Below are 27,285 nucleotides of genomic sequence, written 5' to 3'. Positions count from 1 at the left end.
AGTGCTGCAGCTGAGAGCTATCAGGTGCTAAGCAGAGCAGAATAATTGCCTTCCCTGTTTTACACACAGTAGTCCTCTTAACAGGACATAAGACAACAGCTACATTTTTTTCAGGCATTGTCACACTGTTAATTCCTATCCAGCTGATGTGTGTCTGCAGCATCCCTCCCCAGGCAGTATCCACCCTCCTCTTCTGTATTCAAGCCACTGCTTCTCCTTTCTAATGTACAGTGTCCTCCTTTCTCAGGATACAACTCAGGGCAAGTATTTTGAAAGCTGTTGCTTTTTCCACCCTGTCGACGACAAGAAAAGCCAAGTTCTGCTTTCCAAGGCCACCCTGGAATGATGCTTTCTCTTACCACCAGGCTGATTCAGTCATGTCTTGTCTCACTGCCGATCTCAGAAATCACATAAATGTTCAAGTTAATTGAGTGGGTCATTCCAGAATGGCTGTAGGAAAAAAGATGATGAAACAGGTAACAGACTGGATTTCAGTGAGACATAAAATTCTGAGTAACTTGAGCAAACTGGTGCCATAAGAAGAATGAACCTGTGTGCTGATTTAAGTAAACAAAGCTTTGTGGCCTCTTATGTCTTACTTATGTGTACTTCATTTGCACATTCACAAGATGCATGTGTTACTAATTTTTCTAGCAGCATGCTAGATGTTTAAGGACAGTTTATCCATCCATTTTTCTGTGCTTTTTGTTGATTCCCTTTTCATCCTTTGGGATCTTGTATATCCCAGTCAGATCTCAGCCCATGAAGCAGGTAGTTCAGCTATACCTTCTGCAATTCTTTCCCTTCATGCTGAGCAGATTATTCAAATGCTTTCAGTTAGTTTTTATTTTAACCCTACCACTCTGTGAGCCTGCCTCCAATTCATTCCTTCTTTTCTTAGTTTATCACTTCAGTGGGTACCCAGCCATTACAATATTTTCCTTTTGATGATAAAGTATGAAGGCTCTAAAGCCTCTCTGCCTGACAATCTCCCTCTGTTTTTTATCATCTGGCATCATATTATTTTTACTCCCTTTCTTGCTTCTCCTCTGAACACTTAGAAATTGTTTCTTGATTCCAGTCACATTTTTGTGGACCTAGATTCTACAGTATATTTTTCAGGATATGCAAAGCTCAGAATTTGCTGTTTACCAGCTCCTACTATTTTGCTAAATGTCCTTTCTTGTTTCCCCTTCACTGGTTTTGTTTTCTTGTCTGATGCTGATTTTCTCCCCGTGAGACGCTTTCCTCCAAGTTTGAATTTTCAGTAGTTCTGGAGGCCATTCCAGAGGCAGGTCTGCATAATAATGGGACAGGCAGAGATGGAAAGGGGCTGCTCAGTCCCCTGGTCAGATGTGCACATAATCAGCACGCGTGCCTGCACATCTCTGAGTGATGCTGATGGTTCCTATTGCTCCACTAGGAGCTCTGTGCCAGCCTATAACTGCAGAGCAAAAGGCGATGAGCAAACAAGGGAGTACAAGAGACTGTGACCCTGAATTAATTAGAGCATGCCTGTTAGTCCTGGCAACGTGACTGAAGTTACACAGCCCTGTGCCTCCTTCACTGACCCAGCTCTAGCCTGCATTTCTTCAGATATCTCTTCTGTGGACATGTTATTCTCCATCTCCCCTTCTTTCACGCTCCTGAGACTTCAGTCAGAGCAGGGAATTATGCTCAGAGCTTGCTGTGAATGCTGTCAGATCATTTGCTACAGCTGCAGCCAGTCACAAAGGACCTAAAAACCAGGGATTACCTCTTGTTCGTTTGTTTTCTAAATCTGTCTTTTTAATCTCCATTTCTATGACACTGATGATCTCATTTTCCCTGTTGAAAATACCATCTACTCCTGTAATTAGGAGATTGCTGGTTCTGATACAACATCTAATTTCTCAGTATCTCAGTATTATGAGTTTTGAAGTAAGCTTCATGAAGAGATCTTAAGTAGTTTGATGAAATGGTGGGTGACCTTAATTAAGTGTTAATAATAATCTAAACAGACATATTGTAGATTGCAACAGTTTGGCATAAGCTGCTTTCGTAACCACAAGGTTCATATATCTGTGATCTGAGCCTTACTCTGACAGCATCTCCTGCACCCTGTGCCTCCCTGGTGGGCACTCACACTGTCTGTTCTCTCTGCTAATCTGCACCCAGTTGATCTCTGTCCTAGAAATAGCTTACTTGATGCTCTGGTTATTTCCTATCTGTTGGTCTTTAGCAGAATCCCATGTGGCTCTCACCTGCTCTTCTCCTTGGGTTTGCTTCTAAGAGCATCCTGTGTTTGTTTCTGTTGTACACCCTCAGCCTTTTCTACCTGTCTCCCCTCTGAATGTGCTGCCGTGGGACACGAGAGGAGGAACACATCCAAATACCTCATACTCAGTGCTTCCCACAGATGTTTTACCTGAGAGCAACTAGTTAGAAATGACACTATTACAGCATCCTTCTCACTCCTGTCTTGCTTCGGGTCATTGATACAAATAGGGGCACGCCCAGAGAGGGGTTTGTACCTGTGGTCATTCAGAAGCTGGTGAATCCATGCTTCCTGCAGTCTATTTACAGGTACTGCCTGAAGTTGAAGGAGGCAGGACTGATAACATAGCTGGTGGTAGAAGGTGACTTTAGGGTGCTATTAGCACTGAACCTGGTAATTTCACAATAAGGGACAATCGCAACATAATTGTAGGAGTGGTGAAATTACTGATGAAATCTGGGCTTGGAACTGGCTTCGAGGTATTCATGGACATGATGTTAATCTGCAGTGGAACCATAGGACCAGCCACATTGGTAAAGGCATTTGTCTGTCGTAGCAGAGCATTACCAAACCTGAAAGGTGTTGGGAATTGAACTCTAAAACATCTAAAAACTCCCAGTTCATGGTCTATGCTCTTGTTCTCCCATCCAGGGATTTCATTTTATGCAATTAATCTTGACACTTGGATACCTTTTTTTTTTCATTTGTAAGATATAACCATCCTCTCCAGTTTAAAATTGCTGCTGTTTGATGTAACCTTAGTTACCCTTCAGTTGGTCTCCTGTATACTCTTCATCTTGTGCTATTGCCTCTCATTAATCTTTGTTAGCAGGAGAGCTGTTGTCTCTTCTTCTTTCCGTATTTTTTTAGCTCTGTATCAGTTTCTGTACCCACCTCTATTGATCAGGCTTTTCCTTGCTCAGAGCATAGCAGCAGTGAGAGACAGGACAAGGAGAAGCACAGAGTGCCACCAAGCTGGCAGCTGCAGTGAAGTGCCTGCTCAGTTTTGTCTCTGGGATGGCCTCAGCTGCCTCTGCTGCTGACTTTAGCACTGTGTTGGTGCTGCATAAGGCCCTCAGTTCTCTAGAGCAGGTACCTGAGGGCATGGGAAGTACAGGGAGCAGGAGACAGACAGCATTCCAAGGCTCATTCTCCCTGGGTGGACAGGCAGGGTCTGGCTCACTGGTAGGAGCATGTCTGTCCAACACCTCTGCAGGTGCTCTTGGGAGCACATCAGTGTTTGTATCAGAGTCCTGGTGCACATCTGATCTGCCTTAAAAATCACTTATGCATAGATAACAGGTCAGCTGTCATGTCAGTGTACGGCCTCTCTGTCTGGCACATCCATAACTTTTCCCAGCTCCGATGGCAATAGTCTTCTTTTTTCATATGCTCCTGCCTTTCTTTGCTATTCTTTGGCAGATTGATGGATTCACCCTGAAATAATGAGACTGATTTCCCACTCCTCTCACATTTTCTGCCATAAAAAGTGACAGTTACTGCTGTCAAATCAGAATTACTGTGTTTATGGTCAATCTATAGTTGTTTTGCATAAACTAATGCAACTGTGCAAGTTGTGAAGCAGCAGGGAATCACACCCTTCCTCTACTTCTTCTCTCCTCATTATTTTACTTCTCCAAGGCCTCCTGTGTCTGCATGTGCCAGGCAAGGCTATATAAATAAAAAATCTATATGCAGCGTGTGAAGACAATCCTCTTTCTGAGCAGTGTGAGGTTTGCAAATGGAAGTCAGGATCTGGCCCACTGTGAATAAATAGAGTGCAGTTCCTCAAAAACAGCCTGTGCTGGCATAAGCAGTGCTCTCCCTCTCTGTTTGTAGTTCAGAGATGCTGGCCAAGGAGGTTTGTGCAACCAAGCCATCATGCTGATCACTGACGGAGCCGTGGAGGATTATGAAGCTGTGTTTGAAAAATACAACTGGCCTGATCGGAAGGTTTGTCTGGGGAGTGATAAATAGAAAGGGAGGGAAAAGGTGCTATTCTGCTGTGGTGGGAGTAGAAGAGCATAAGCCAGGATATCAGGCAAAGATGAGCATTCACTTAGTCCAGTACCTGAATACCCATGGGCACCTGACTGTAAATACAAGCAAAGCAGCCAGGCAGGAGGCTACTGCAGTGATTTCTGAGGTGAGAGGATTACAAATGACTGTCTCTAGGTCAGAGAAGCTTTTCTTTTTCATCAGCTTTGTTTTACAAAGGTGTGGGCAATCAAAATGTTCTCCACATTAGATTATAAAGACTGAGTTCCGTATTTCAGAATTAAAAAGCAACTTTTGCCAAGAGTTTTAATTCCATGCAGGACTGTTTATAATTGGTCCTGTTCAGGAAGGGTTTGGCTATTCCGAGTTCCTATGGCAGCCAGGAGAATGATCTAAACAGCCTCTCTAGATGCCTTCCAGCCCTGTTTACTCCAATGTCTGTGATTACAGGCTTGCAGTAGCAGAGCTGGCTGTGAAAGTGGAATAGACCACTGCTCATCCTAAGCCCTTCTGACTTATTTGTTTACCTCATCCCAGCAAGCAGCAATGCACAAAGGGAGAGAAGCAGCCTACTGAGAGACCAGATCAGGGAGCTGTTATAACAGTTTATTTCTGGATTGGCTCTTTTGTTGGTGATCAAACCCAAGAGAAATGGTAAAGCTCTCTCTAAACGATTCATGTGACCAGCTGTTCCCCTGCGTAAAGGATTCTTGGGAGCTATAAACCTCTCTGCATGTGGTTGCTGAGTGCCTGCCAGATCTGCTATCATAAAGTCAAACAGAATTTGCACTTTTGCTTTGTTACTCAGATGATCCTGGGTGCTACTTGGTTTTCTGGGCTTATTGTAATTGGAAATCAAGTTCCAGACCACAAAACAAGAAACAAATAGCGCAAGCGGCTCCTGTCTCTGTGTGAAGGCAGAGCTATTGCTCCCACCACATTCACAACAGTGGACAAGGGGATGCCAAACTTCAGCCATTTGGATTTGGTAGCACATTCCAACCTAATTCTCCTGTCTTTGCATCCTTCTAGGTCCGGGTGTTCACATACCTCATTGGACGGGAGGTCACTTTTGCCCCGAATGTGAAATGGATTGCCTGCAACAACAAAGGTGCTGTGCAAGAGTGGTGCCCAATCTTCCTGAACCCCTCCAAGGCTTACCCACCACTGCTGGGGCCCACAAGCCCTTGCTTGGAAGGCAACCTAAGGAAAAAGCAGACCCTGCTGGCACACATGAAGTGTGCCTGTGTCCAACTAACACAAGGCCTCCGTGCTGAGCCACCGCATTTTCCTGTCACCATGCCAAGGGACACTATGACCGAGATTCATGTTGGCTGTAGTCCACCTAAGTCCCCTGTGCTTATTGTGTCCCAGTTGCTGGCTTTTGACAATCTGTCTAAAGCTCTGTCAGAGAGCCTGACATCTTTTGGCTGAGATATAAAACAAACATTGCTGCTTTAAAGATTTTACAGCAATTTTCACAAGGTATGCAGGTTAACCCCTGTATCCTGGCCAAATGCTTTGTATGTAAGTGATTTTCACTGAGGTACCAAAATAGCTTGTTAATCCCACTCCAAACCCACTGTTCTCTTTAATTGGCATGAAATTACGTGAATGAGAAGATCCATCCACAGTGGGTGAGTCACCTCTATGCATTTGGGGCCAGTTAAAAAGTCAAGTTAGCACTGTCAGAGTCTGCAAGAGTAAAAGAAGAAAGGGAGGGGGAAAAAAAACTATCCATGTTTGGAGATGACATGGCCTCTGGAGACAGTAATGCCCTTTACATCAGTGCCCTGTTTAAACAGGGAAAGGAAGGGAAAACTGAAGCTGGGTGTCAGGTACAAACTGTTTTCCAGCCTGAGCAGTGTTTCCAACAGAGCATGAAATGCATGGGAACATTTGCAACTGAAAACAGTTGACAGGAGACCTGCTAGACTGTAGAATGTCTGTGAGCTGGAGATGCTCAAGGCTCAACCATTCATCTAATTAGCACTATGAATTACACATAATATTTTTAGGTTTTGTTAAATGAAGCAAGCCCCTGGGTTTCAGATTGTATATTCAGCGAGGAGATCAGTGACAGAGAATTCATGGTACTCTTGGTTCACCATAAAATGTCAGAATGTGTTCTTCTCAATAACCAGGTAACAAAAGTGTGCTCTTACCAGATTTGAGCTCTGCAGAGGTCTCCCTGATTTTGTTTCTTCCACTTCAATGCGTTGTGTAACTCTTTTGGTCCTTGTTTGCAAGCACACTAAATCTGTTTCCACATCACAAAGCTTATCGGAACATGAGCCCTTTCACATGACAGTGTTTTCCTGGTGATAGAAAAGTTTTCCATCTGACGCATTCTATCCTATACCAAGTACAACCGATGCCTGTGGTGAGAAGCAGGACACAAGAACCCTCATGACATTACTCTGTGTTAGCACTTCTAACCAGCAGCTAGTTATGAAGACCTTTTGGTAACTTGAGAATATCCTTCCCCTTTACTCCCTGTTGTAGTTTTGGACTGCTGTAGGTCCAGCTGCAAGGACAAAGTTTTGGAAATAGGTAACTTGCACTTTTTATTCTGCTTCCAATGTGTAGATGGTACTAGTTGCCATCCTTGGATGCAAAGCTAGGCAGACTGAAGAGTGCTGGAAAAAATCTGGAAGAGGAGGTGGGAATTTGGTCTTAATATAAAATAGGGCAGGGCAAGTGGGTAGCCTGGTAAAAAACTTTCCTTGCATATGTTTGGCCTTCCAAACCAAAGGGAGTCTGATTAGTGGAAGGTTTTCCCTGAGACCCGAAGCAACATTTTGCATCTGCTTTGCACAAATCTCATTATATCAAGACTTTTGTCTTGCACATTGCTTCAGCATTTTTAGAAGAACAGAACCACTGCTTCGAAACTAGATTTCCACTGATGCTTTTGGATATGCAGCCCATTTTACAAAGAGCAGATTACCTACCTGGGTAGGTACAGTCTTTGACATTCAGTTTTCTAGCTTTGCACTCATTTAGAAATGGGAGATGTTTCAGCAGAGTGATTCACACCTCTGTTTCTCTGTGAAGGCTACTACACTCAGATCTCCACACTGGCAGATGTCCAGGAGAATGTCATGGAGTACCTGCATGTGCTCAGCCGGCCTATGGTCATCAACCACGACCATGATATCATCTGGACTGAAGCCTACATGGACAGCGCGGTAAGGACCCTGAGCATGAGTCAAAACCTAAATAAAGTCCTGAAATTTAGGTATTACAAGCCAGGAGTTGGTTGATTGATATAAATTGATGGTCTCTGGCTCTATTGAGACAGAAAGTATTTCTTTTCTGCTCACTCCTGGAGCTAAGGTGTGTATGCAAACTCCGACATGGATCTGCAGTGACTCAGGTGCCCAGGACTAATCACACAGGCACAACTCCACCTAAGATGTGCTTGCTCTGTGCAAGCAGGTTAGCTTCTAAAGGATAATTCACATAATAGATTATTCATGGCTCAGGGTAGAGTCACAGAGACTGATTTCCTCCAGCCCAGTAGCTAATTGCAAATTGCTTGCTACTCAAAGATACAGATCTCAGCTGAGGCAGCAGGCTCACTCCTTCCTTAAACTAGCAAGACCTAACCCACCACAGTGGTCCTGAGCCAAAGGACATGTGGGCAAAGGAAACGTTGCAAAGGACCAGACAGCCAGCACTCCCAATGCCCCCTGCTTTGTCTCAGGCCTGCCCTGTGGGAAGACATTTGGCTCTGTGAGGGTGACATAGGGGTATCTTCTGCTGCTTGAGCTGTGCCAAATGAGGGCTGGGACATGGTACTTGGGTGTACTCATCAAAGCCTCCAGAAATGCTACTACCCAGGAAGTTTATTTTATCATCAGATTGCCACCTCTGGCACTGGTGTCACACTTCCTAAGGCAGCCACAGGCATTTGTTTGCTGCACGTTTTTTCTGCATCTTGTTTCTTGCCTTATGTCTTGTCATTCTCTTCCCCTGTCCCAACCTCTCCTGTCTGTGATTCATTCCTCCATTCATGTATTCATTTATGTGTTCATCCATGTCTCCCACCAGCTGCCACAGTCTGAAGAGGTAACTGCAGCCTGTGTTTTGTGTGTGTGCTGTTTCCCTTGTGCCAGTTGGTGTGTCAGTGCCAGCCTTCACAGCCACAGCTGGCCTGTACATCTGGAGGGGTGGGGGCTGCAGCACTCAGAGTCCTTTTGCACCAGCAAGAAGAAGAGAGGAAATGCTGGATGTACTGGAGAGCTGTGCTGTTGGTTCAGAGTAGGTAGGGCTGTCGGTGTTGTGCAGTGGCTTAATTCACCTGATCTTTTTTTCCACATGTCCAGTAAGTGCAAGAGAAGTTTACTTGCTGTGTGTTAGTGTGAGTTTTGCTGTGAATGGGAAGATTCCACAAAAGATCATCCTTAGAAGTAACTCAAGATACCGAGTCAAATCTCCATCAAGTGACTAGATTGTTGACTTGCTTCTTTATGGCTCCCAGCATGCTCTGTGATAGGGACAGGAGGGACATTTCTTGCCTTGCTACTTACTTCACCAAACGAGAGGTGGAAGGAGTGATGCTACTGGCAACAAAGGATTAGAATCTTTTGATAGCTAGGAATGTTTGGGAGACTCCTTTGGATATAGCTTACCTGTTTTACCTCTTGTGTGCTTTTAGAGCATCTGTCCTCTGTTGAATGGGGAACATTTCTTATCCCATTACACATGCATGTCCTGTATCCCTCATAGAGATAGCTCACTATGGTGGAACTGTTTGTATCATGACTTTGTCTCTTTTTCCTGAGCTTAGATGGTTGAGTAACAAGCGTATATATAAATAGGCTTTGTGTGTATTTGTGTCATTTAAATATTTGTTTGTGGTGTTTTTCATTTGTGGTATTTATATGTTTGCAGTATAGATGACACCTTGTTTGTGATTTTGCTCATATTTGTGTTGCTTTTCTCTTTTCTGTGCTTCTTGTGCTGGTGGTTTTTGCACTCATTGTATAAGTGCTCATGCCTTCACTCATAAAGAGTGGTAGGTATAAGTTGTGCCACCACTTCTACAGGTTCCTGTCTCTTCATTAAAACAACTCTTCAGTGCATTTCACTGGCTTTCATCTCATCCTCATCACCTCACACAAGCAAGCATCCACCCCACAATCCTCTTGGTCACAGAATATTTAGAAGTGCTGCTGTTTTCTGAGAAGTGTGGCAGGCAATGAGGTGGCCAGTTGCAGTCCACATCTGGGGTCCTTGGGAACTGGAGCCTTGCACTGGGGCTCCCTGGGGTGCTGCAGCACTTGCTAACACACATGCTGTTGTTCTGTGGCAGCTCTTTGCGTCGCAGGCTCAGAGCCTGTTGCTCATGACGACAGTGGCTATGCCAGTGTTCAGCAAGAAGAACGAGACGGTGAGTGAGGCACAGGGGACAGGAGGCAGTGGAACTTTGTGGGGTTCTAAAGCCAAAGGGCCTCTGAACCAACATCTGGTCATTAGGGAAGGCAGCAGACCTCTGGAAGGGTGGGTGGGTGATAATTTATCTGTCAGAATGATAGTCTGTCTTTTCTTCAAAATACCCCTTAAGTATGACACTTCTCCTTGTTTAATCCCTTCCATTTTCAAACTGAGCTTAGTTCAAAGAGCCTGAAATTTCAGGCTGGAAGGGATCATTACCTTGTCTAGTCTGAATTTTATTGCAGGCCTTTACATCTCACATAGATGAGCCAAATACCCTGGTTTTAGAAAAAAGCATAATTGAAGAAAGGCATCCACAGGCCCAAGCTCTCTCTGTCCTGGTTTCTAAGTCTGTGAAAAACTGGTGTCTAAATTCTGCTTTTAATTTGTCTGACTTCACCTTCCTGTCATAATGGCTTCCTCAGATTAAAAAAGCCTGTACCCTTTAGTGAGTTCTCATGGGAAGCATCTTCTACACTGCCATGAAATCAAACCTGTCTATCTTGATAAGATTAAAAAGGTTGAATAATTTAGATTATTTGATAAGGGCATTTCCTCTGGGGTTTGAAACCCTTTAGACACTCTTTTCTGTAGCATTTCCAATTTCTCAGCATCCTTTTAAAATGGAGAATGGTACCTTAGCATTGCTGTACAAGGGATAAACTCTTATTCCAGGTCATACAGGTGATTATCTGCTTTCTCCACCTGGGCTTGGCCATAGCCTGCATTAGCACAGCACTGCAGTGGAAGCCTATGTGTAATTTATCCATAGTGCTCTCCAGATGCTTATTAAGCAACCAGATCCCCATGTCATGGAGAGGGGATTTCCTTTTTTCTAGGTTAACAGTTTTATATTTGGCATTTGATTTGGTTGGCCCAATTTATCAACCCATTCATGTTGGTTTGCATTATTTTTTTGACCTTATTGGTATTTACACATACTTAATGCAGGGGTTTGCCTTCAAAACTTGTTTTCAGTGATTTTATGTTACTTCTGAATCACAGTAGTGATTACTGACTAGTGTTGTGCAGAAATACCCTTCTCCATAAGCACTGGAATAATCTATTCGGACTTTTTGAAGGATGTTAATTGGTTTTTGAATAACTACTTTCACACAAGCCTAGAGGGTATGGGTGAGAGACTACTAGGGAGAGACAATAACGTGTTTTCAGGTAGAAAACTACCCCAGGTTTTGCTTCTGAAAATGGATTCCCCTTTGTTTTAAAGCGATCCCATGGCATTCTTCTGGGTGTGGTGGGCTCTGATGTACCACTGAGGGAGTTGTTAAAACTTGCTCCACGGTATAAGGTAAGACTGAGATAACACAATTGGTTCCTTTGCACAGTAAAGTCACTACTCACACTTCCATGGGCACAACTGAAAAATCACTTCTCTGCTTTGCAGGAAAAAACTATGAGCATAAGGGAAGAGTTGCTGGATGTAGCGGTGTGTGGTTTCTATATAGCACATATGAAATCATTCACAACTACAAGCTTTTAGGCTGTCTCAGCAACAAAAGGACTGGGTGATCCAGTAGGTTGGCAAAAGGTCATTTGCGTCCTGATGGTCACAAACCTAGATCCCTCAGAGGTGACAGCCTATATTAGAAGAATTAAAGTTTTATATCCCGTTCCCAGTGGACAAGAGTTGCCATGCCAGCTGGCAAAAAATGCACTCGTTTCACTGTCAATATTCTTAGCAGAAAAACTGAGGGCTGAATGGATTATGGAGAGCCAACTCTCCTGTCATACCTAGAGGTTCCTTTCTCCAGATCAGCATGATGGTTTCTTGGCAGGACAGCATACAGAAAGTTGGCTCTCACTTGCTTTGTGCTGTACCTGGATAGAGTACTTGCTCTCTGGAACTGTTAGTCAAAAAGCTTTCCATTAGCTCTATGTTCAATGTTTCGTAAAAGAAATGTTCATCCATAGGAAATTCCCCCAGTGATGCACTGTTTGGTTTGGTTTCTGCTGTAAATTCCAGGCAGTGACCCTTTGTTCAGTCAGGCTGCACAGCAGGAGGCAACGAGCACATCCAAGGACCACCACAAAATCTGGCACCTTGAGCCAACATTTCAAGTTTTTAGTTTCTCTTAAATAACTATCAGACAACTACTACCAATGAGGCAGTTGTCCAAAATCTGATTGCTGAAGACTCACAGGACTGAAAGTGCTGTCAGAAGCTGTGAATATTCCAGGCGCTTCCAGACATGGGTGCAGGGCAGACCATTAACAGGCAGCTGTAGGATATGATCCTGCAGAAGCCCTGGAACTGTGAGTGTCAGGGTGCCTGCACTCAGCATGCAAAGCTGCTTGGTTTTGGTCCATTTTTGTATTATTAGTTTCTGTATAAGAATCATGCCTTTTCATCTCCCTTTCCCCATGTTACTCAAAGGACAGATATACAATAATTTTTCTTCTGGGCTAAGGAGGGTCACTGTTCTTTCCTCCAAGCAGTGCCAGGAAATGAGGGGGAAAAATTTTGGATTTCGTTATATCAGCAGCAGGACACACCAAAGAAACTCCTCCAACTCCAGACCAGTTTGGGAATCTAGGGATCCTCAACTTAAGTTCCCCGGCATATGGGCTCCAAAAGGACCAGTTCCAGCGTTCCAGACCACTAGAACTTGAATATTAATGATCGTGCTTTTACAGGGCTGGGAAATTTCAGCTTTAATAGGCCAAAAAAGAAATTTGCTGATCCAGTGTCTTTTTTTATTCTTGCTGCAGTGAGTTAAGCCAAGTGTGTTTTTACAAAAAACTGCTTCACATAGAGACAGTCCAAGGTATTGGTCTGGGATGTGTGAAATAGCAAATTGATTCCCTGAATGCAGAGACAGATTGTAAATGACTTACCTCCTCACTTCCCTACCATTATCCCTCCAGGATTGTCTCTATAGGAAAATAGAGTTGCAACTTTTTTTTTTTTTTTTAAGATGGAAACCATTGTTGTTTTCCTTGAGACACCTCTTGTTTTGGCAAGCACAGGCCATCTGCAGGTTTTTAGCAACTCAGGATGCAGCTGGAATTTGCATTATATATGGGTTTGAGCTGAGTAATTGTCTCTTGGAAATCTCTCGAAGATCAGGTCAACCAGTGTCTGCTCTTGTTAGATCATGCTATTCCTTAAAAAGCATTTTAAGACTACAGGCTTGTACAATTGGCCTGGGCTAGGTCTGGTCTTGCCAACACTGAAACATAATGCAGAGCTCCTGTGAATTCTGACCAGGTTTCCAGGGAAGCAATCTGTGAGATTCATCCTCACTTATTCATTCACTGCTCTGCAGTGCAGTGATGGGCACACAGAGCTGTCACCACTGTTTCTGTACTGTTTACAGCATTCCCCATCATTGCCCATTCCTGTGCAGCTCTGCTGTGGAAAGCTCAGTCTGCCTCTGGGTGCTAATTTTCCACAATGACAATCAGACTGTAGGATGGCATATTTTTTCTGAATGTGTACACAGACCTACTACCTGCACATCCTTTTGTGCATCCAACCACAGACAGAGCAGACTGATACTTGTTTTGGGATGGATTTTCTGCTGATCAATACCTTTAAAAGAAAAATACTTCTCAGTATTGGTGGTGCTTGGGTATCAACAGCACCCATTACACAGCAGTGTTTGTAGCTAAAGCACTAATTATTCTAATGCTTCTTTCTCAGCTGGGTGTCCATGGCTACGCCTTCCTGAACACCAACAACGGCTACATCCTTTCACACCCAGACCTCCGTCCTTTGGTATGTAGAACTGTGCATCTGAGAACCTTTGCTGACTTCAACAGTGACTTTCAGTGCTGCTTCTGATTTCTTTGGGGTTTTTGAGTTGTGAAGGCCACCAGCCTCTGACATACAGACACCCAGGAGCAGGAGGGCCAGTCCTCATTGCTGAGATGCCAAGGCACAGATGATTTTACATTTCAAACACGTGCTGGTCAGCACAAATGCACTTGCTCACAGCTGTAAGCATTAGTGTGGTCATCACAAGAGACAGCTGCTGTGAAGCTCCATGGTGGCCCTGTCTTCCAAAAGGCAGCTTTGTCCAGGGAGACCACAGGCACTGGAGTCACTTCTGTGTGTGAAGAGAAGGGACGTGCCATGTTTCCAGCGCCGGGCAAGGCAAAGCCAGGCAAGGTCGCTGCTTTATCCTTCCACCTCAATTGGCCTCTCCCAGTCCCCTTCTCCCTCCCCGGAGATTAGTGGAATAGCTCTCTTGCGTCAATTAGCTCTAGGTGAGAAGTCTCCCTCAGTGGAGTCGAATACTGACTCCCGCAGAAAAGATCTCCTGCTAGTATTATAATGTTAATGGGATTACACTCTTAGCTGCAGGGAAAAAACAACCTGATTTCCTGCAGGCAAGGGTGTTGTACTGATCTGTTTAGGAGTAGAAGGCCATAGCCTTTATCTGTAAGTTTAGCTGTCTTCTGTCTGTCCCTTGCTCCTGGAGCTGCTTCTCCCACTGGAACTCCCCTAGCCTCTCACTGCCAGTGTAAAGAAATACGTGAAATGGGATCAAAAAGATATTTCCACAAACTCTGCCTTCCTAGTCAGAGAAGAAATGAGACACCCCTATTTTTCAAATTACACACCAATTCTCAAAGGGTTAGCTTAGGAAGTGATCTTCACTTACTTGAATATTCTTCTTTCTTTTTCTTTTTTTTCTTTTTTTTTTTATGCCAGTATAAAGAGGGAAAGAAACTGAAGCCAAAGCCGAACTACAACAGCGTAGATCTCTCAGAAGTGGAGTGGGAAGACCAGGATGAAATAGTGAGTGTCATGAGTGACATGGATTTATCTGCTTCTTGTAGCACCTTCTCTCTACTACTTCGTGTGCCTGTATGGAAGATGTGGGGGACACTCTTGTTGTTCTTCTGTGTCTGACTGGCTCTAAGAGACAGGAGTGGTTTACAAGAGGACAAAGCATGAAGCTCCCCTACCAAGCGCTTGTCTTCCTTCCTAGCATGAGTTTTCCTTCTCATGGAATAAAGAAGAAGTGCTGGGAGGAGGAAGCAAGCAGTTTGGAGGAGCTCCAGTCTGTGTGTACAAGGCCCTAACACTGCCTTAATATAAAGCCAGAGTAGTTTAGGAGTGTGGCAGTGTCCTGTGATGTCTCCCCCACACGCAGTATGTGAGATACAGCTGAAGCCACTCAACAGGATCAGGAACAAGGAAGTACATTCATCAAGAGATGAAAACTTCCAGTCGCTATTAATAATAGACACAGGGAATAAAGGACTTAGACGCCTGGGGAAAAAAAATCCAGAAACCACCTTATTGCACAGGTGCAGAGGAACTGAAAGCAATAACTGACCAGAGGGAAAAGATAAAAAATAAAACTAAACCCTTTTCTACTGTCTTTTGAGCAAAATTATTAACAAGTGATAAAGAAGAAACAGCGTGCACCTTTAACAGCTGCACATTGCCACTTTGCACATCTAGGACCCCAGATTAAATGAGAATATAGAGAGGTTCCTCTGTGGCGGGTTTTCTTTTACTCAGAATTAAGAAGAAATAGATATTTAAATTGCTAAGATAAGAACTGAATTTGGAGTAAGATAGAATTAGCTGTGAGACACATGCTTCTGGATTACAGGGGAGTCTGCTGAGATAAACAGATCTGATGCTATAGATATCCACTTAAACAGGTAGGACAGACAGAGCAGCAAGAGGATCAAATTAGCTACTGCCACCAGTGTAGGCCAAGTATAAAGGTGACATCAAAGGAATTTGGGAGGTGGAAGAGTGGCAAATTGAGAAAGGGAACACAGCAGAACTATGTAACGTGGAAAGCAAGACAAAAATAAGGGGTATTACATGCAGTGGAACCACCAAGATGCAAGTTGCCAGCAGCTTTCTGTGGGTTCACTGATTTCTTATAGGATTTTGCTTCTGCTGTAGTTTTCTCTCTCACTGGAACTGCTTTTAGAGCTGTTCCTCTTTTTCTAGTTTTCTATTTTTAAAAAATAATCCAGGAAATGAAAGAAATTTGCTTTGCTTTTGTATTTATTTGGCTAGCAGGCTCCTGTCTGACCAACTGACACTGATACCTGAATGCAAATACAATACCAATTGTAAGGTTTCTGTCCATAGGCAATCAGAGTAAAACTGTCCAGGACAAAAAAAAAAAAATCATGAAACCAGCACAAGAAACAAAAGCCGCTTTGTGTTCCTGTACTGCATCTTCCAGAAAAAAGAAAGGTTGCAGTCACAGAGGGTGCAGAGACATTCAGTGACGTGAGCGATATCTGCAGTGTGACTTCAGCAAGTCTAGAGGCTCTCAAGATACACCCACTGCAGCAGAAAGCTGCTAACATTTCAACACTCATATTTGTAGCTGTGGTATTAGATCAATGACAGACTCAACATCAGTTGCAGTATAATCTCAGCAACACTGATAAGCAGCACATTCAGACTGGAAAAATATTCCCAAATGCTAATGATGTGTAATATGGCCAACTGCAAAAAGAAATCCAGGAGAGGGAAGTTGGCATTGTCTGAAAAACACTAACTGGTGCATAATGGTACAACCTGCAGCCAGGCAGCAGCAAGGGTTTGACCTTGACTTTAAAGCAACATGGGGATATTCACACTGTGAGGGAAAAAAGGGGAAGGGTCAAGGATCTGGAGGGGAAGCCATACAAGAAGTAACTGAGGTCTCTTGGTCTGTTCAGCCTGGAGGAGACTGAGGGGAGACCTCACTGCAGTTACAGCTTCCCTGAGAGAGGTAGAAGGGGTGCAGGCACTGATCTCTGCGGTGACAGCGACAGGACCCGAGGGAATGGCCTGAAGCTGTGCCAGGGCACGTTTAGGTTGGATATCAGGAAAAGGCTTTTCCCCCAGAGGGTGGCTGGGCACTGGAACAGCTCCCCAGGGCAGCGGTCACAGCACCAGCCTTGCAGAGCTCAAGGAGCGTTTGGACAACGCTCTCGAGCACACGGTGTGATTGTTGGGGTGTCCTGTGCAGGGGCAGGAGCTGGACTTGATGATACTTGTTTCCAATTCAGGATATTCTATGATTCTAAACTCAAGAACCCGTAGCAAATCCTGTAGGCTGTCAGACCAAAACAGAGGGTACACTAAGGCTCTGGAAGAAGGTCAAACACTCTTAGCCAAAAAGGAGTAATAGTACCAGTCAATGTTTTCCTTTCCAAGATATGGGCCTTGGGAAACATGAGCTTCATATTCTAGGTCTGTAAATAACCCACATCAAACAGCCATAATAAACAAAACTGTGGCCTTGTAAAGCCACTGCAGTTGAGACTGGCTAGGACCTGAATGGAGGTCTGTCTCTAGAAGTAAGGAAACAATTTGTGAATGAGTAAGTTACTTCCCACCTATTTTTTTCTATCCAGCCTGAAGCAATAGACTTGATATGCTGTGGCAGGCTGGACCTGAAGTCAAAGCCTCTGTACTTTTGGAAAAATTTCCTGTATCTTTCTTGCAAGAGGCTGGGAGACACTGTGAAAATTACATTTTACCTGTGGAACCTGGGCTGAATAAAGTGGTCTTCTCACTGCCTACCCTCCTCTCATATAGTCTTGCTTTGCTGTGCTAAACAGCTGGTTTGCTGCACCTCAGAAGTGGTGCTGAATACAGCCTATAATTTATAAATCAGTTTTAAAAATATCCAAGAGCTTTGGATTCAGTCTGAGGGATTTAGTGGGTTTCTCAGTTTTCTCCTCTTCCAGGCTCTCAAAGCACCATGCTAATGAATTTCTGGCTGCCAAACAGTGAAGTCTGTAACTGGGGCTGGCAATTTCGTAGATTCCAGATCCTCTCTTTTTGCTAAAAGACATACCAACAAGCTTTCAGGATAAACTATTACTATTCTGTATCACTTATCAGCTTGACTGTCCAAGGATTCTGATCACTGCAAACAGGATTTCTGTTTAAAAGAAGCAAGACAGAGCTGGGGAGGAAAGGGAGCCAACAGTGATTCTTTCTGCCAGCTCCTGTGTGTTAATGATGAGTGGCTCTGTTAATTCCTGCTGAGCCCTGCTTGGAGACACTAACACCAAACTTGCTCACCTCTGCAGCTGAGAAGTGCCATGATCAATGGGGAAACAGGCTACCTCTCTATGGATGTGAAGGTCCCTGTGGACAAAGGGGTAAGAAATTATCCTTCTGTTCAGGTCACACAGGGGAGTGGATGGGAAGTGGACGCTGAAAAACCACAAAGGATGTGGTTTTTAATGTTTGGCATTCCTGAGTGTGAGTAATTTAGTGTTTCACCACATATAAAATGCATGTGCTAAAGACATACAAGAGAGTATCATTAGAAGTTCTCATTATACCTACCAAGATTTTGCTCTCAGAAAGGTGCTGGAAATGTCTGTCAGCTCCCTACTTTGTCCAGGCAAAGCCAAAAAGCATGTTGTTGTTTGTTTATAGGGCTGAGAATTGAATTAGAAACATACAAGAGTTAGAATAGGGGAAGACTATGCTGAACTGATCTAGACAGAAGGAGATTTGGAGATTATTTTGCCACCCTCTTTTCCCTACCCAAAACCACTCATGAAAACTTTGTCCCTCACTTCGTCAGAATGTGATTCCCTTTGTTCAGGTCCAGGATTAAAATTCTATCCAAATATTTGCAGACATTTTATGAAAAGTCCTAGTGAAATGGTGACTTTTGAACACTCCCTACCAGCTCTAGGGTAGGGTTATACATCTTCCTTTGGAATCAATGCAAAATTATCTCGTACATTTATGTTCACTGGTGCTTTTTCATTCACATTTATTTAACTCTTTCAAAGATTTTGGCTTTCATCATTTCCTGTTAGGGAGTATTCCAAAGTCCTGAAAGTTACACTGCCCAAAAGTCTTCTATATTTCAGGAAAATTTTCCGTCCTTTATGCAAAGCATTTTTTTCAGTGGCTGGCTGAACTGCTCCCATGCTAAGCCACAGTAAGCACCAATTCCAACAAACCAAATGCTCACAGCCACTGCTGTAATTTTCTGTCTTCATTTTGTATTGAAGACACCCTTCTTTTTCTTCTCAATGGTTGTCCTGCTAGATCTTGTCACTACATTGTTTCTCTCTGTTCTTGGTGCTTGCAACTCTCATGATGATAGCTTTGCTTTTCTTCTCCTGGGCATTGCTAACATCTGCATTTGAAATATTTGCACATTTTTGAGCTGATTGTTCCCGTTGACTCTTCTATCATTTTTGGAGCCCAGGTACCAGGGTTTCACTGAATTATGTGACTGTTTCCCTGTTGCTCTGTATATAGCAGCCATTCTCTGCAATAGGATATTTTTGAACAGGGAGCCCCCAAATCTCCTTTCTGCTGTCCCTTCAATTTTTTTCTCCCTCCCACAGCTGCACTGGAACTACTGTGTTTCTTAGCTATTTTTTCACTTCTGTGTTTCTTAGCTATTTTTTCCAGTTGCCATTTTCCACATGGAACCCACTTCTCCTTTTCATCCACCCTTTCTAATTTTAAGGGCTGTTGAGACACTTCTTTCAGTATGCAGAGAAATGTTCTATTTTGTCTTACAGATAGATCCCTGTACAGAAGGCCTGCTAAGGCAGAATCCATTCCTCCCATTAGATTTTCTTCCCTCAGTGGCCTGTTGTTTACTGTTTCTTTTTTGTTTACAGTTCTGCAGCTAGTTCTCCCTCCATATCTTATTTAAGCCCACTTCAATTGATTCTTTTCAATAAAAGTTCATGAGAAGCTGTTTCAAGTACTTTATATAAACTCAGATATATTGCGTGTCCTTTATTTCCTTTATCCATTACCTTACTTACTCTATCAGAAAAGTAATCAAGGTTTTAGAGCAAGATCTATTCTTTGTAGGTCTAGATTGCTTCTTTGCTAGCTTAACCCCTTTGTGCACCCTCAATAACACTTCTTCTGAGTCATCTAATGAATGAATACCTTTTAGTTCAATATTCTGCTCCCCTACCCAGTGGAAAAAGAAGATAACGAAAAGTACCCTTGGTAAAGAGACATTATTTGTTTCATTCTGCTGCTCTGGAAGCCTTATGAAGCACAACAGGGGACTGAGGCTGAGTCTGTGACAGTTTTACTATTATCAGAATACATATGGAGTGGAAACCAGAAATGAAGCTTAGTAATTCCCTAGCTACTTCATCCTGCTAGCTGATGAAGTAGAGCAGCGCAGAAACAAAGAAAGTGCTGACAGAGCCTTGAAACAAAAAGCACGAGGTGGCCAGACTGTGGAGAGAAGATCTGAGTGAAGGGGATAGAAATTATTCTGTCAGCCACGTAAATATCGATACCCGCATTGATTTCAGCAAGGTATTGAGAACAGAGTGAGATAGAGATGAAGAAAATAAGGAACAAATACGGGAGGCAGTTGTTACGAGTTCTAAGGGCAGAAATGCCTTTGCTTGCAGCTTGAGTGCAGAAGGGCTGTGACTGTGGAGGCAAAAGAGAGAGGACACGGGTAGAAGTTGTGGCAAACATCTGGTAATGGCCAGGCCTGGATGCCTAGCACAGCATCCAATCTGAAAGTCCACATGTTCCCAGACTGCAGGGGATGGCAGTCAGCCAACCTGTCGCTATGCCAACATGCCCATGCTCTCCTCCCTTGACCCCCACTGTGTAGCAAAGTCCTGCCTGATCATCCTCAGCCGCACTTGGCTCAAGGGTGCCTCTGCTTCTTTTCCACTAGGTGGATAAGTGGTGGTACCTTCAGTTGTCTTGGGGCTGGCTGAGCAGTCACCAGAAAAGGGGCAGGTCAAGGGAAAAAAGGAGGAGCAGAACAAGCCCTGCTAAAGGAAGGGGTCTCAGAATAGTGGCCAGGTCTTTTCTCTGCCTCCCTGCCTCCATCATCAGATCAGACAGGCAAGAAAAGGGAGGGCTAATACCTTTTGTACCACCCACAGCCACCAAAACACCACCAAGTGGTATTCTTTAGAAGTATCACAGCCCTTTGGAAAACCTTGCACATTAAAGAGAAATACCTTCATGGAAAGGGTTATTTAAAAATTGGAAAGGACTGCCCAGGGAGGTGGTGGAGTCACCATCCCTGGAGGTGTTCAAGAAACTACTGGATGTGGCACTGAGTGCTATGGTCTGCCTGACAAGGTGGTGATAGGTCAAAGGATGGGCTCAGTGATCTCAGAGGTCTTTTCCAGCCTCAATGGTTCTGTGATTCTGTGTGGTCTTGGCCCAGCAGAAGACCCTGTTGTTCAGCAGTACAGTTGCCATGCATGGAGAGAGAGAGGAGGAAAGGGGTTAAGCCACCTGCCACCTCCTCACCTAACAATATCCTGAATCCCCATCACACCTAATGATATCCCCCATCCCTGTCAGCACGGTGAGCACAAACTTGGTGCACACTGTGGAACTGGAGCCCTCTGTGCCTCATTCCACTTCCAGGGCTGCTCAGCTGGAGCAGGTTAGAACAGGCACGACTTTCCCTGGGGAACACTGTGTTTTCTGTGTTCACTCCCCTGTCTCCCACACACATCCTCTCACCTCGTTCTCAGACTGGGTCTAGAATTTTAAACATATTAGGGTTCATATACTGGCATAAGACTTGGATAGAAACTTTCCAGAAACTTTTCTCCTTTGGAAAAGCGTTCCACTGAAATCAACACTTTCCTACAGGAAAAGGCCAGTCTGGCAAACAGATGAAGTTCTGAAGCAGCTTTCAATAATCTGAAATGTCTTCAGTTGAAATGTCAGTCTGAAAAAAATATTTGCATGCGAATCAAAATGGCTTGGATCTGAAACGGTACTTTTTTCCCAAATTGAAAATGTAAATTTTTTTTAAACCAATTTTTTTAAACAAAATTGGAATATGCTAATGTTTTGTCCCACTTTGGCATGAAAGCAAATGTCAAGAATACCAGCATTTCCCATAGGAGTGGGGAGACTTGGCCCTGGCTGCCCACCCACACAGAGGATAGGTTTGCCATTCTGCCTCTCCTTCAACTCCACCCCTCCTTCCTATCTGCCCCTGAACCCCCTCCTACTGGAGATGATGATGATGATGACAATCATATTCAAAGCTGTCAGGGTTGCTGTGTTTAGTAGAAGAGCCACAGCGCCCCAGCACATGTACTTGGAGGGGGCGAGAGGGAGGGCAGCTTCTCCCTACCCCTTCCTGCAGCTGGTGTAGGAGTAGAACAAAGAAAGGTTTAACTGAAGCCCTTGTTGGAAAGATAGAGTGGCTGCCTAGATCCTGAAAGTCTCAGGATACTGCACATTCATCCCAGCCTCCAGCCAGCCCTAGCAAAGTTTGAGGTGTTGGTTTTGCTCAGCCTTGGGGACATTATCCCAGATCCCCATCACCACTATGCCCTTGCTCTGTCAGATGGTCTCTCTTATTCATTATCTTATTTCAGAAACGAGTTCTCTTCCTCACCAATGATTATTTCTTCACGGACATCAGTGGCACACCCTTCAGGTGAGCAAGAACTCATGTGGCACCAGTACAGTGTATCAGAAGTCTGATCGGGGACAGCAGATTAGTCCCTTCTCTTCATAAATCTTGCTACAAGTCATGAGTAGAGCAGTAGGAGTAACTGACTTCTTTGTTTCTATTGCCATTGAAATATTATTTGGGGTCAGTTCAAAAGGAATATTATGATTTACCTGAAATTCAGAGTCCAAAAGCTATACCTTAGGTAAAGCATGTTGTTTCATTTCAGAGAAATGATACATCTTATATTTTCATTTCCACTGAATATGGTACAGGGTTCTGGTGTACGGCTCTAAAAAAACCCCAACATTGTTATACACTGAAAATTATAAACCAACAAATAACAAATGAAGCAAATTGGTGGGGGGGGGGGGGGGGCCGGGAGGGGGAGAGGAAAAGAGGGAGGGGGTGTTGGTTTTATTCCCCCAGCTGAAATGGTTTGAAACTAGCAGAGATTTGAGAAATGTTATCATGGACCTGAACCTACAATGTTCACCAAAAAAATTATCACCAGCAATGCCTCATAGCTCTACAGACAGGTTCCTTAGCCCCCGTGCTGAAATCAGATCTCACTTAATCCTCTTCCAATTATGTTATTTTCTTTAATAGCTGTGGAAGGAGTTAATGTCTTTAAGGGTTGTAACTGCAGGGAGTGACACCTTTCCTTGCTGACAAGCCCTTTGTTTTCCTTCTTGTCTTGCTTGCAGCCTGGGTGTTGTGTTGTCCAGAGGGCACGGGGAGTACATTCTGCTGGGGAACACTTCAGTGGAAGAAGGTAGGGTAATCTGAAGGAGGCAAGGGAGCTACTCTGAATGTCACCACTTCTCCTTCAGAGTCTGTATGTGTCTGTCTGCTTCCTCATTGAATGCTCCATCTACTCTCTGGTTTCAGGTTTGCACGACCTTCTCCAGCCAGACCTGTCTTTAGCAAATGAATGGTAAGTGAAGGAAATCCTGTCAGTGACACAGGACTTTGTCATGCTATTTGGGCAAAGTTCCCAGCAATCTGGTTTGCGTTCACCACCCTCTGTGGCCAAGGGAAAAAGCAGTGCTGTTCGGGTGCTGCAAAGACCTGATTGTCTCCAGGCAACTGAGTTTCACCTCTTCTTTTGGGAGATCCCACCAAGACTTGGCACATTCCCCTCCTAAGAGAGAGCTGAGATTGATCCTCAGTGCTCAGACTTACTTTGTTCCTCCTTGTGTTGCTCAGAATTGTCTTACAAAATCTACACTGTGTCAGACCTGTTAGGAATTTTGTTGCAAGCTTGGTGAGAGATTGAAATGCTTTTTTAAATCCTAGTTTATTTTTGGTTGGCATCCTGAACTGAGTCTAGACCTAACTTCTATTGAACATGGAGGTGATTTATGACCCCTGTTTCAAGAGCAAGCAGAACTTACGGTTTTGCTTGGTTTGGATATGAAACAGGGTGAAGCACGGCACTTTCCATTTATTGCTGTGAGGTTTGGGGTTTTCATGAACCCAACATTCAGTCCCACTCAGTCACATGAACTCAGGCTGTATCAAAGCCAAAATAACTCTATTCAAGCTGCCCTGCACCCCATCTCACCTCTCATTACACTGTCAAGTTTCACAAGCAGCACATTTGAGATACAGTGACTTCTACTCCTGACTTCAGGTGTCATCTTACCACACTTTACATATTCATTTTGGTTAGACTTTTCTCATAAATCACTCCTTTCAGCCCCTTTATGAGTTTTAATTCTCTCTTATAACCCCTTCCTCTCCCTTGTCCTGACAACAGAGCAGTAAAAATTAGAAGTAAGATTAGAAGACTGGTTTCCTTTATAGCACAGAGCATTTCTAATACATAATACTTTGTTATTTTTTCTGCTCCTAGCCTGGTCTCACACTGCACATGACCCTCTGTTTTTCAGGTCTGTCCATCACACTGTTATTGTCTATACAGGCACATGTACACATCTTACATAACATGACACAGGAAGCTGCTGGCAAGATTTGGAACAGCTCTGTTGCATTGTGAGCTTATGCTGGAGAACACAGCAACCCTACTGAGCACAGTAGTCAGGTTAACTGGTGTTTGGTTTAGTGGTAGGGTTTGACTTACAGCCACACTGTTAGATTTAGAGTGGGCACAACATGCAGCAACGGTAAAGACTTTGCAGACCAAGGTTTCTTGCCGACTTTCTTTTTGCAGCTACTATAATCCAGGAGCATTTGTTTGACTGTGGTTTCTCTTTGCCCTTTTGGGTTTCTTCTCCCTATCCCACCAGGATTTACTGCATCACTGACATTGATCCTGACCACCGGAAGCTCAGCCAGCTGGAAGCTGTGATCCGTTTCCTCACTGGAGAGGAGCCTGACCTAGAATGTGAGTCCCAGGCACTGAAAGTGCCCTGCTGGAGTTTTCCTGTACCCATCACAAGTGAGAGGGGACTGTGACTAACTCAGTGGTGACAGACTGAGCCCCTGTGGCACTTGCTTACACAGGCAGGACTGAACTCAAGCCTGGATTAACTCACAGGTGGAAATGAGCTGAGGATCCACCTCCTTGTCTCTATCAGAGGATCTTTTTCCATGTCAAAGCTGACACGTATAACTCAGCCATATTGGAGGTCTCAGCATAGGAAATACTGGAAAGTGGAAGGCTTGAATGGAGCTTGGTAGGGAATGCACACCAGGTTTAAGACAGACTGACTGACTGGCCTAGGGGGGGCAATGGCAGGAGAAGCCAGGAAAAGTGCTGTTCCCAGGGACACCAGGCATCATCCTCCAAGGGCTCATGGTGCCCTCTGGAGAGATGGGTTCTTTAAGAACAAGGATTATTACTGTTGTTTTCCAAACACAACAGGTAACTGATCTAGAAGGAAAAAAATGGTTACATTATTATTATTATTATTATTATTATTATTATTATCTTTCCTGCTCCCCCTGCTGCTCATCCCTTGCACCAGGTCTCCTGCTTTCTCCTGCAGCTATTACAGCACCAGTGAAGAGTGGGATCTCTATCATGGGTCAGAGATGGGCAGCTGTGCACCAGAATTGCTTATAGGAATTTAGTTTTAGGAAGTCCTTCAGCCCCTTTAGCTGTGCCAAGTACAAGCTTTTGCCTGTAATGCTGCAACTCAGAGGCACAAATCTTTGGCACAAGGATGGGAATCTCTTAAAAGTAAAATCAACCACAGTCCAGTAATCCTGCCTCTCTTGCACAATGTGAGCAGACCCCTCCTGGCTGTCCTTGGAGTAGGCTGCAAAGAGGAGATGCATGAGTTGAAGAGGCCAGGGAGGAGCTCTCCAGTTTCAAGAGAGCTGACTTGGAAAAATATGCAGGCTTGGAGGTGCTGTGGAGGAAAAAACAAGTATGATTTGAACACATCAATCCTAGATATGGAGGACGTGAGGAGGAAAAGATCTCATGGTGGGCTCTGATTTTGAGGGTTGAATAACAATAACTATGAAGAGAAGGATCCTGAGATCTGTGATGAAATTTGGGAGAACTTGAGCTACAACATTAAGGGACACCTGGAAAATCAACCCAGAAAGTTTCAGTGTCAGAAACACTGAAATGGTGGGGTGGCTTCATCTAGAGCAGCACTGAAAGGGGCATTTCTGCAACATGATAGTCACCATGTTCTCACAGATTAGTGCAAACAGAGCAACACAGAAACAAAACAGGTCAGAGAAATGGGGTTCTGGGGCATGTCATTTAGTACATGATGATACCTTGAACTTTCCTAATCACTTCTTAGCTCCAGTCCAAAGTGGATTAGACTGGTAGCCTGGACTGACTTGAGCATCTGGTGAAAAGCAGGACAGGAAAATGTTTTGTGACTCACAGGAAGGAAGCAGGGCTAACAGTGAAGCCAGTGAGCAAAGGGACAGAATAGAGGCTATAAAAAAATTTCTAGTGGTTTTGAAAGAAACTACTTGAGTGGAAGGTATATAGTATCCTCTCTAGTAGTATGATAGGTGATAGTATCCTCTCTATAGGATACCCAGAAGAAAGGTCAAAGCAGGGATTTGAGGCAAAGGCCTGCTCAATGAAAGAGTCATGTGACAGTCTAATTAATAACTTAATTTGAAAGCCTCTCACTTGCCCACACTTGTTTGGGCACCACCCATCCACAGAGTTTGCAGGGGAACTGGTCTGATGATTTTGGACATTAGGAAGAAATTCTTCACAGAAAGACTGATTAGTTATTGGAACAGCTGCCCAGGGAGCTGGTGGAGTCTACTGTCCCTGGTGGTATTTAAGGAAAGACTGGAGATGCCACTCAGTGCCATGGTTTGTTTGACACAGTGGTGTTGGATTGTAGGTTGGACTTGATGATCTCAGAGGTCTTTTCCAACCTCACTAATTCTGTGATCTTGGCTGTAACATCTGCTCCTGTGTTTTCCACCACCCAGGGTGTTAGGACCTCTTCTCTGCCCTATAATTATGGAGGCCTCTTTTTTGTGTCACATTGATCCACTGTCCTGGACAGACAATGCTCTTACTAAGGGATTCTGAAACATCTAGGGAGAAACATGTCTTTCTCTCCTGATTTTTGTTCTTCCTTTTTCTCCTTAGGTGATGAGGAGTTGGTTCAGGAAGTGCTGTTTGATGCAGTGGTCACTGCCCCCATGGAGGCCTACTGGACAACACTAGCCCTCAACATGTCCTTGTACGTGTAGGAGACAAAAATATGGAAAGAGCACCACTGAGGATACATCTCCAGATTCTATGGGTTTATGCAGTGCCTGAAATAGTCACAAACTTTTGCACAGCATATAAGAAACCTTAGAAATAGCTCAAAAAGCTGATAGAAATAGCTCAGTATCTTTAAAAATAGCTTTTAAAGTGTTTCTCAGGAGTAAACTCCAGTAAGCTGGGCCTTCTTGGGAGAGTTTTTAGTTTGGTGACAATTTTTCTAGTGGAGAAAAGGGAGTTTGGTCTTGTCTCTATTGGTGGTATCTCCAGACTGAACCTCAGGAAGATAGTGGAAAGGCTGGCTTCAGTAAACAACTTTGTATTCTATTATTTCCAGTGAGACACCTGTTGCTTGTGGTGTCTTGTATCATGTCACACAGATCTTCTTTCAGCAGACAACGTGTTCCTTACAGATATACATGGCCACTGGACTCTGTCCTTGTTTCAGTTCCTTGCATCCCTACATTAACAGAAGCTGAGCCAGTGACAGTCCTGCTAGGACACCCAATTATCAGCAT

General features: G+C 44.0%; 1 protein-coding gene across 1 annotated transcript in view; it reads left to right on the top strand.

Annotated features, from left to right (window-relative positions):
* CACNA2D4 (calcium voltage-gated channel auxiliary subunit alpha2delta 4) overlaps positions 1–27,285 on the top strand; it is a 118,606-nt gene that overhangs the window by 21,988 nt on the left and 69,333 nt on the right. The window contains exons 11-24 of the mRNA XM_062491892.1: positions 4,097–4,210; positions 5,288–5,366; positions 7,313–7,446; positions 8,312–8,329; positions 9,576–9,653; positions 10,926–11,006; positions 13,362–13,436; positions 14,376–14,462; positions 17,732–17,803; positions 22,022–22,083; positions 22,806–22,873; positions 22,990–23,035; positions 24,351–24,448; positions 26,648–26,741. Coding sequence (XP_062347876.1) covers positions 4,097–4,210; positions 5,288–5,366; positions 7,313–7,446; positions 8,312–8,329; positions 9,576–9,653; positions 10,926–11,006; positions 13,362–13,436; positions 14,376–14,462; positions 17,732–17,803; positions 22,022–22,083; positions 22,806–22,873; positions 22,990–23,035; positions 24,351–24,448; positions 26,648–26,741 — 1,106 coding nt within the window. The remainder of the gene's footprint in view (positions 1–4,096; positions 4,211–5,287; positions 5,367–7,312; positions 7,447–8,311; positions 8,330–9,575; positions 9,654–10,925; positions 11,007–13,361; positions 13,437–14,375; positions 14,463–17,731; positions 17,804–22,021; positions 22,084–22,805; positions 22,874–22,989; positions 23,036–24,350; positions 24,449–26,647; positions 26,742–27,285) is intronic.

Source organism: Cinclus cinclus, chromosome 4, assembly GCF_963662255.1.
Source record: "Cinclus cinclus chromosome 4, bCinCin1.1, whole genome shotgun sequence".
In the NCBI taxonomy this organism is placed as follows: Eukaryota; Metazoa; Chordata; class Aves; order Passeriformes; family Cinclidae; genus Cinclus; species Cinclus cinclus.
This window is presented reverse-complemented; position numbering and strand designations above follow the sequence as displayed.